The sequence below is a fragment of the Mus caroli genome, chromosome 7 (genome assembly GCF_900094665.2).
Source record: "Mus caroli chromosome 7, CAROLI_EIJ_v1.1, whole genome shotgun sequence".
NCBI classification, from domain to species: domain Eukaryota; kingdom Metazoa; phylum Chordata; class Mammalia; order Rodentia; family Muridae; genus Mus; species Mus caroli.
The window spans coordinates 27,294,131-27,304,574 of NC_034576.1; the positions used below are offsets into that span (position 1 = coordinate 27,294,131).

General features: G+C 47.7%; 1 protein-coding gene across 1 annotated transcript in view; it reads left to right on the top strand.

Annotated features, from left to right (window-relative positions):
- Positions 1 to 4,823: 4,823 nt before the first annotated feature.
- Positions 4,824 to 10,444, top strand: part of Fcgbp (Fc fragment of IgG binding protein) — an 81,333-nt gene continuing 75,712 nt past the window's right edge. Inside the window, 8 exon segments of the mRNA XM_021166163.1 lie at positions 4,824 to 4,878; positions 5,722 to 5,853; positions 5,856 to 6,080; positions 6,083 to 6,464; positions 6,466 to 6,572; positions 6,575 to 6,889; positions 6,892 to 6,936; positions 8,347 to 8,696. Of these exon segments, the coding sequence (XP_021021822.1) occupies positions 4,824 to 4,878; positions 5,722 to 5,853; positions 5,856 to 6,080; positions 6,083 to 6,464; positions 6,466 to 6,572; positions 6,575 to 6,889; positions 6,892 to 6,936; positions 8,347 to 8,696 (1,611 nt within the window).

Sequence of the window (10,444 nt, forward strand, 5' to 3'; positions counted from 1 at the left end):
GCACAGTGCTAGAACTCCTACCCAGCTCAATGAAGAAAAAATATTAAATAAAATATATAACCCGGACTAAAACTGTCTCTACTTTCAGATAAATAACAGCATTCAGCAGTCCCACGACCCACTGAAAAATTTGAATCCATCAAGTTTGCACACAGGAGACCCAACATGACAACAACTGGATGTGTTTCTGTACACTAACAATGGAAACATAGAATCTGAGATTGGAAGCATAATACCGTTTGCACTGGATAAAAGTTAAAATCCATTAGTAAATTTAACAGAATAAGTAGATTTATAGTCTGAGAAGTTTCAAAAACTGATGAAATCAATATCTAAATAGATGGAAAAATAATGTTTATGGATTGGAAGACTCAATATTGTCACAAGAAAAGTCCAGTTCACTCCCCCAAAATACAGACTGATAAAATGGACTATAAATGAAGGATCACTTTTCACCCTTAGAAATACGAAAAAGCCAACTCACAGAAAGGTGGGAAATATTTGCAAACCACATAACTGACGAACAGTTTATGTTCAGAACATATAAAGGATCCGTACAGATCAGTAAGAAATGCTATGAAAATGTTTGGGAAAGAAACTTGAGGAAGTATAGCACTAAAATCACAAGAAAAAATATCCGAATGGCCAATCAACACATGGAAATGTGTTCAACCTCACTGACAAACACAAATTAAAAGCACGGGTCACTGGCTGGAGAGATGGCTGAGCTGTTAAGAACACTGGCTGCTCTTGTAGAGGAGCCAAGTTTGGTTCCCAGAACCCACATGGTTGACAACCCCTCTGTAACACCAGCTCCAGGGCATGTGACATCTGAGTGCCTCAGGCTCTTGCCCATATGTGATGTACAGACATATACTCAGGCACAGATATGTGAAAAATTAATATTTAGAGCCACAGATCCACACCTCTACACTTTCAGAAAAGATTGGTGCAGCTCGGAAGCAGCTGAAATGGTCACACATACTGTGCAGGCTGAAATTAGTACCTTAGTTTTGAAAAATATTGACAGCATCCGAATCTTAACCCAGTAACCTGGAAAATTTACAATCAGGAACTTGACACTATTTTCCAAAGAATTTGTGTGCATTCACAAAAATCCATTAACGAAAGTAGAAACAACCCAAACAGTCACGGGTAAGTATGGTTTAATATAACTGAATGGCATATCACACTGAAAATAAACTCTAGTTACTTGGGCAAAGAACTATTGATTGAAAGTAGTCAATTAGAGAGCAAGGCAGAAAGACATTCAGCCATTTACACAGAATTCAAAACTAAAGTAGCCTATGGTGTTAGAAGCCAAAATAGACGCTATCTCTCAAGAGAGGGAGCAACTACTGTTTGGAAGGGAGAACAAAGAATTTTTGAGATGAGGAAGTGTTCTTGGTGAAGGCTTTACCTTTACCTGGGCTTATAAAGCTCACCTGAAGATTATAAGGGTGTGTTTATCTAAGACAGCTTAATGAGCTATATACATTTATGATTTGTTTACTTATTAGCAGTGTCTTATTTTAATCAGATACTTGAAAAAATAGACTCACAGGTCACATCAGAGTAGTTGTCTATAAGGAAACTAAAGGGATGAAAAATGAGCATAGAAGAGTAACTGATTAGGGATGTGAGTAGGGAGAGCAAATATGTCCCGGTGAGGAGATGGGGTGGAACCTGTGCTGATAGCAGCTCTAGTGCTGTGTGAGAGCTAATGTGAACACTGGGCACAGCCCTCGTTTAAAAGTACACTAGATAATAATAATAATAATAATAATAATAATAATAAATCTGCTCTTCCCTTGCACTTGTCACATTTCAAGTGTTCAGCAGCCGCAGGAGTTCACAAGCTCAATTGTCTACCACAGGCAAAGGGGAGAGAGTGCCCAACATCATGGAATGTTCTGCTGGACGGCATGGGCAGATATGGCTGCAATCTGGAGAAGTAGTCATGGTAAGACCATAAAAAGAATCTAAAACTCACCAGCATTGAAAGTGTGCATGTAGGAAACAGACCAAAGTAGCACAAAAACACAGAACGTGATGTCACAGAAGCCAAACCAGTTTCAACGAGGAAACATTGATATTACAGGGAAGGGGCTGGAGCCATGCGACAAGTACCAGGCTACTGAAGAGCCTAGCGCAGCTTGTCTGCGTGTGCACGCCAGGTCACTGGGTCCAGATGTGAAGGAAGAAAGCTAGAAACTTCTAGCAAAACCTGGACCTGGACGGACACAGTGACAGTGATACTTTGCCCTGTGTCCTGTGTCCTGTGACAGGTCAGCCCTCACCCCCAGCGTCTGGAATGGCCTGCCTTATATAGGGAGAGGCCCAAAAGTAGAAATGTAAACACCCTTTGCTTAGGCTCACAAGAAAGCAGCCGTTGGCAGGATAAATGGTTTTTTGACCATAAGGAAGTGTCCCCATAGGTCATTTCCGGGGTTATTAGTGAAATTCCTGAGAATGTAAAATATCTGGGGTAGGGCACACAAGTGTATCATAACACACACACAGACACACCACACACACACACACACACACACACACACACACACACACACACACACACACACAGAACCTGGAAAGGAGTAACAGACAAGGTCCCAGAGGGTTATAAAGTTAAAGTATTTGTAAAACTTGTTCCCCCTCCCTATTCCTGAGGTCTCCATCTGCAGAGAGCCATGATCACAGGGATAGGCTTCTCTTTGGTTTCAGGCAGGGAAGGCATCAAGGCTCAGAGGAGTGCACGGAAAGAGGGCCAGAATTATTTCTGAAAACTCACCCTACTGTTTTCCTTCACACACCTCATGCCTCTGAGTGTCTCAAGAGAGAGATGTACCTACATAGAGGGGTTTGACATCTTAGCTTGCACTCACATTCTTCATTGGGAACCCTGGTCTCATCCCTCCCTGTCCATCTTTCCCTCAGGGTCTTTTTCAGGGTTCTCTCCCAGCTGTCCACAGGTCACCCACACTCCACTGGGTTTCTTGTTCTCTCTGGCTCCCACCCAGCCTTCTGTTTATTCACCGCACTTTCCTGGTTGCCTTGAGGACCCTATCAGTACCAAAGCTTTATCTTTCCCTCTGAGAAAGTCACAGCCCTATGGAGAGAAGAGTCCCCCACCCACTCTGGCTGCACAGAAGTCTAAGCCTCAGTGATAAGGAGGAGGACTGGGAGGGGGGTATTGACAGAGGACACCAGGCTTTGCAGCTGCTGTTTCTGAGGAGACTCCTCAGCAAACAATAGTCCCCAAAGTAGGGATTAGCAGAGTATGGCAGGGGCCAGGCCAGTCCTATGAGACATGCTGACTCCAGCCCAGACTACTAGGCCACCTGGTCCCCATGCCTCAGTTCAGACTAATTGCAGGGTACTGGAGAGGAACAGGGTCACTCCAAACCTGTCCAGCCAGTCCCTTCTAAGGGTATAAAGGAAAAGAAAGAAAGAAAGAAAGAAAGAAAGAAAGAAAGAAAGAAAGAAAGAAAGAAAGAGGAAGAAAGGAAGGAAAGAAAGAGAGAGGGGAGGAAGGAAGGAAGGAAGGAAGGAAGGAAGGAAGGAAGGAAGGAAGGAAGGAAGGAAAGAAGGAAAGAAGGAAAGAAGGAAAGAGGTAAAAAAGGAGAGAAGATAATGAAACCACAAAAAGAAAAAAAAATCCCAAACCAAACAGTTCTCCAGGAAGTGAAACCTCCATGATCTTATGGAATCAGGAAACAGAACTCTCTAGCCTTCATTACACACACCCTGAGCCCCAGAACCCCCACCCACCCCTGCCCCACCACAAGGAGCAAGAGTATTCAGAACACCCAGAAGCCCAGCAAAGCCAGGTTTTCATGTTTCCATTTCCCAGGAGAGAAACCCAGGAGACTGTGATGAACTTGGGGTAAGACTGTTATGATCCGTGTCACCGGCCTGGGCCGAGGCCTCAGACCCCGGGTCACCCCCAGACACCTCTTCTCCACGGGTGACTGGAAAGATGTGGGATGGCCTGGAACCAGGACTCAGCTTGGGACTGCAAGGAAGTAGGACCCGGATATGGGTCCTTTACTGTTGTTCCTGGCAGGAGTCAGAGAAATGAATCTGGCCAGTGAGCCAGCAAACATGACCAGTCGCCACCTCCCATCTCAAGTTCAAACCCTGCCCACTACCCTACCCATGTCTAGGGATCCAAGATCTCAGCATTCTGCTCCCCAGCTGTCTCTATAAGGACGACGCCCTTCCATGATTGAATTGATCCAGAAGCTGCCAGGGTGTAGCCACCAGCTGCTCTCACACCCATCTCAGGACACAAGCTGAAGACTCATTCTCCACCCTTGGCAGATCTTCAGGGCTCCCCATTCTTCCACCTGGTCTGAGATCGGCATCCTCCTCCAGGAAGTTGGCACCGTGTGCGCGTCAGGTGACCCGGGGTGTGGCCAGAGGAGTCAGGAATCTCCGCTATATAACCTAGCTTGCAATCTGGTCCTGCAGCTCGGGGACCCGCAGGTGAGAAGGGCTGGGGTTCCCTGCAGAAGAGGGAAAACTAACACCCTATTCTGCATCCAGGCCCTAGACTGACTCTTCTACCTCTACTCTTAGACCCCTGGATATCCACTATGCCATGCATTGTCCTTGAACCTCACCCCCTTACCTCATGGCCAGCCTCACCCCCACCCCAAGCCCATCCAGTCCTATCTAGTCAACTTCCCTTCCCACTTGAGCCTTCCTTACATCCAGGGGGCTCTTGTCCTGAGATTGCCCCCTGCTAACCCCTCTATGCCTTCTGGAATGATCTCTAACAGGACAGCATCTTTTGATCTCCCTCTCTCTTTACTGCAGACATGGGATCCCCGTGGAACTGGTGGGCCCTGTGGGCCGGAGCAACCCTCCTGTGGGGTAAGTCAAACCAAGCCCCCCATTTATGTCTGGGAAGCTTCTCCTGCTTGCCTGGGTCAGCACCCTCAATTTTTAGTCCCCTCTACAAACCACCTCCCTTCACTGTTCCCTCCCCCTGCAACCCTGCTAACTTAAATGAGACAGAGGCTAGCAGAAATTGGAAAAAGCCTTAGGTACTGAACAAAGTGTGTTAGTATTCATTTACATCTCTCTCTCTCTCTCTCTCTCTCTCTCTCTCTCTCTCTCTCTCTCTCTCTCTCCATCTCTGTCTTTATTTTTTCTCACACACATATACACACATGCACACACCCATGTTGAAAAGCCCACTAGCTCTACTCTAGCTTTCACAGACATTGTGTCCACACTTCTACGGTCTTCTCCCCTTCGTATCCTTCACATAAACCACCAAGTCATATTAAGACAGAATCCACACAGACTGGATGAAGCTTTCATTCAGAACTTCAGCTAGCCTCACAGACTTCCTTGAAAAATGTGAAGGTGTGCCATTAAAAAAAAAAGGCTTCAGTCTTTCATAGTAACAACCAGCAAAAGCTGTTTCAGGTGGAGTGTGGTTCTCCAGTGTCCAGGTTTGTCTCCAAGACTATTGCACACCTTTCTACCCCTCGTCTGACCCTGCAGTGTCTGAGTTCAAGAGCCCTGTGCAAGGTGCTCAGGCTTTGGGGCAGCCAAAGCCAGGAAGGCTCGCAGGTGGATGCTGCATCCGTTAGGAAGGACATGGAAACATAGGGAGAATTGCTTCAGCAGGTGCTCAGGAAGACCCGGGGGCTGGGTTTGTAACGGGGAGGAACTAGGTAGCTGGACCCACAACTCTGTTTTCTTCAGGGTTGACTTGGGAGGCCACAGAGGACCCCAGGAATACTGGTGGGGAAGAATCCCTCATGGCCTTCCTGCAGAATTCCCCGCCCGAGAACCGCGGTCTCTGTCTCTTCATCTTCAGTCTGTCAGAGAGCACTGCTGTGTCTCTATCCTCAGCCAGGTCAATGACACCTCACAGAAGGTCACAGGGGAGTCAGTCATGGTCAACATCAGTGCCAAAGCAGAGACGACTGCAGTGGCACTTCCCAGCATGCAGTAGTGGGTCAGAGTGCACCATCCTATCTCTGTGCGGGCTAAGCGCGGCACAGCAGAGCTAACATTGCTCTAGCCTGTGGGAGCCCTGGGCACAGAGTACTTTGTGCTCATATTCCCAGCATCTCTGACCAATATGCAAAGGAGTTTGCTGTGGTGGCTGGCAGAGCAGGTGCCTCAGTGACTATGGGCTTGAAGGCAGCAGTGACATTCCAGGACACTGTCCATCCAGCTGGTGGTGTCATAAGTGTGACGCTGCCGCCTTCTGAAGCAGTTCAGGTACAGAGCACAGCAGATCTTTCTGGATCAAGGGTAACAGCCAGCAGCCCAGTGGCTGTCTTTGTTGGTCACAGTTGTGCCTACAAGCACACAAATTGTAGCCGTGTGGTGAAGCAAACGCTACCCACATCTGCTTGGGGAACACACTATGTAGTCCCCACTCTAGCCTCCCAGCCCCACTATGATCTGGCCTACATTGTAGCCACCCAGCCACAGAGCCAACCATGGGGGTATCATTGGTTCCCAGGGTCTCCAGGGTAACATGGTTGAGGGTCATTTCCAGGGTGAATGGCCAACCGGGCCATTCTACCTGTCTGCAGATGTGGGCATCAGGTTGTGCCGTTTGGCACAGGGGCCATAGAGGATCAAGTGACTGGTGAGCCTTATCTAGTCCTGATCCTAGATAAAGCATCCTACCACCCGGCCTGTGTGATCATAAGTATGCCAGGCACTGAGGGTGTGGCCCTGCTGGTTATACATACAAAGGCTACCAGTGAGCTAACCATAGATGGGCAGGCATTGGGGGTCGAACTCACATGAGCAGCTGTGCAAGGCAGGGAGTTCTCTGCATAAGTGAACCTTGGCACTACTGACAATATGCACACAGCCAAGACCCCTACCAGCTTTGGGCTGCTCACCTGCGGCTGGCCCAGGCTGTGGGGTATGGGACAAAAGCTGCTGGTGGCCAGAGTGAGAGATAGGAAATGATCCCTGGCCTTGGCCTCTGGCCATGCCTTTCCTACCTCTCCTCTCTGGCCTTTGACTTAGTTAACTTAGTTAACTTCCTATCTCACTCTGTCCTCCATGGCACCCATCCTTAATTCCTTAATTCTTAGCCCTTTCCCTCCCCCTACAGAAACTAATTCTAAAGCAGGAATCTGTACTGTGCACTCTATTGGTTTGTGGTGAGGTTGTCTTGGGGAGACGCAGGGAGCCAGGATGGAGGGGTTGGTCAATGTTTTGATACTTTAAGAACTAATACAGTTGTACTTGCTGCCGACAGCAACTCTGCACGCCTCGGGTGAGACTGCTGATGCACAAGGTCAGGAGATCCAGAGAGAGTAACAGGGAGGATCCCAGGATGGGGCATCTCTGTGTTCCAGCCTCCCTGGGCGCTTCACATGCTTTCACATAGTTAGGGAACAGAGCCTGGACCCTGTGTGCAACCTCAGGCTCAGCCCATTCAGAAGTTGCCACCAGGCAGCTCAGGTGTTGTGAGGACACAGAGCCAGAGCCACAGGGCCTGGGGTTAACTCCAGCTGTGCCTGGGTGGCCTTCAGCCTGTCACTCCACCTCTCCAGGCTTCAGTTTCTATCAAGCTAACACCTAGATTAGCTTGTGGCAAGAGATCAGGAGGTGCAGGGTGGGCTGTTGTGGGGAGAGAGGTCAGGGTCAGAACGAGAGTTCTTGAGGACTGGAGGCCAACTGGAAGGGCTGTTTCTTCCCAGATGGTCTTCTTCAAACTGGGAATCAAGACCCAGGGGTTGTCAAAAGAGGGCAGCCCACTTCAAGGGATGTTTGTATTTGAATATTGGAATAGGACAAGGGTTTATATTAGTAACCATATTAATTATATAGGCTCAGTTACAAACAGCCTATGACTTAACTTGTTAAAATATGCCAATGTCTCCCTCAAATGTCTGTGGAGAAACTGATTGCCAGACCCATATCACAGGACACCGTAGCCAGAGCACTGAACATAATCTCTCCAATGGCCCAGTGGTGGGCGCTTGAGCTAGGACTTCTACTAAGGTAGAACAACACCTCTACAACAGTTGTCTCCATTTTGCTAAAGACTCCATCTTTCATTTCCTATCCTCTGGCAACTTCTAGCCTGGTGGGATATCAAACTATACAGTTGAATGTTTCATCAGTTGCTCCTGGTCCTTCTTCACTACTTGACATTGCTCTGGACCAAGCTGTGTTGAACTGTGGAATCAGAAACCCTGGGAGAGGAGCTCTCTCCATGAGCCTGCAAACCTCAGTTTCCATGCCTGTACAAGGGGTGGTCGTGAGCCAACAGGCATCGTCCACACTGTAGGAGGCCCCAGGTGTCTGACCTCAGGCACATTTCTAACTCCAACTCTCTTCCCTCCCCAGCTCTGCTCACCCCAGCAGAGGCATCCTGCCAAGGCATTCACTGTGCATCTGGGCAGCGCTGCCAGATGGTGAGTGGGAAGGCCAGGTGTGTGGCAGAGTCCACAGCTGTCTGCCGTGCCCAGGGTGATCCCCACTATACCACCTTCGATGGCCGTCGCTATGACATGATGGGCACCTGTTCCTACACCATGGCTGAACTGTGTGGATCAGATGAGACCCTGCCAGCCTTCAGCGTGGAAGCCAAAAATGAACATCGGGGCAGCCGCCAAGTCTCCTATGTGGGCTTGGTCACCGTCTATGCCTACAGCCATTCTGTGTCGCTGGTTCGTGGGGAAATTGGCTTCGTTCGGGTAAGTGTTCAAAGTTTAACACCCATGAGCAGTTGAAAAATGAGAGCCAAATCCCTGGTGTTAGAGCCCCAAACTCAAGGCCTTTGTTATAGGTGGGGTGGTAGGGAACTGGTGAGATCTGAAAGCCAGTAGCAGATCTTTAAAACCTTTCCCTCACAAATGCCACTTCAGGAATGTTAAGAATGTGGTTAGAGAGAAAAAAAAATATCTGATGCTATTTGGAAAAGCAAAAAGGAATTTTTAAAAAGAAAGTGACAAAAAAAAAAAAAGAAAGTGACAAAGAGAGAGAGAGAGAGAGAGATGTTCTAACTGTCCGAAAATAGGGGATCTGTGATGTGACATAATCAGTTAGTGATCATGTGCTGTGCCAGATCCGTTCCTCAATACAGGCCATGTTCTGCACTTACAGGATCTCTTTGAGATGGCACTGTACTGTGAACCGGCTCAGCCCGTGGCTTCAGAGCCTCTGGGTTGAGTCTGGTGGATATACTGCTCTGTAGTCAGGGCAAGCGTCAGCTCTCTCCCTTCCGTGCCACATCACTGCGGAATTAGGACAAAGCCTCCAAACAAGCTGAAGTCACCGTTTAGCTTGAGAGTCCCTTCTCTGAGATGCTGAGACCAGAAATGCTTCAGGTCTTGAACTTTTAAAACTTTTGGAAAATTTGCATATACATACTGTGAAGGGACTCAAGTCTGAACGCAAGATTTATTCAGTTTTCATACAGTCCTAACCCAGAGCCTAAAGATAATTTTATACACTGTGTCCAGCGCACACATTTTTGAAGCTTATTCATCTTCCTGGTATCAGGGAATGAACCCATGTGTAGCATCTTCTTAGTGCTCACCAAGTGTCTGATTCGTTCATTTATTTCAGATTTCAGATGTTGGAGTCAAGGGTATGTAACCCAGACAATGGCCACTAGGATGCCAACCCCTGCACAGATTCTAAACCCTGTAATTAACTCTTCCTTTACCAGAGATACCCATCTGTACATTCCTGTTAGACTGGCAGTTTCTCTTTTTTTTTAATGTACTTGAAAGTCGATTCCAGTCACCAGAACATGTCACCAAAATGACTTCAACGTATATATATATTGTTAACTAGAGTGCAATGTTTAAGTAATTTTGTTTTGCTTAATTTCTGGATAAATTTATATGTATTAAAACTTGTAGCTGGGCCACATGGGATAGGCCTAAATCCAAGCTACAGAGGAGGCTGTGTGGTAAGCACAGCCAGCCTGGGAAAGGCAAAGCAGAGAGAAGATGGGAAGGTAGCTGAGTGCTGTGGTTTCTGCTTAGACGGCAAATGAGGGACCGGGTATGCAGTCACTGGCAGAGCGCTCGCCTGGAACCTACAAAGTCCTAGTTTCTGGTTTAATTTTTATCTCCGTCAGAGTCTTACTGTGCAACTCTGGCTGGCCTGGAACTCACTGTGCAGGCTCCGTGGCCTGCCCCTTGCATAGATCCGCCTCGCCTCTCTGCTTCCTGACTGCTGGGGTTGAAAGTGTGTGCACCACACCTGGGAAGCACTAGTTTCCACCCACAGAAGCACACACATCCCCTCTCAAAATCAAATTCCCACGCCATCGGTGTGCGCTTCCACTACAACCGCATTAAGATGGAGATTTTCTTTTTTTATTTACTTTTTTTATTACTGGGTATTTATTTCATTTACATTTCCAATGCTATCCCAAAAGTCCCCCACACCCTCCCACACCCACTCCCCCACCCACCCACTCCCACCTCTT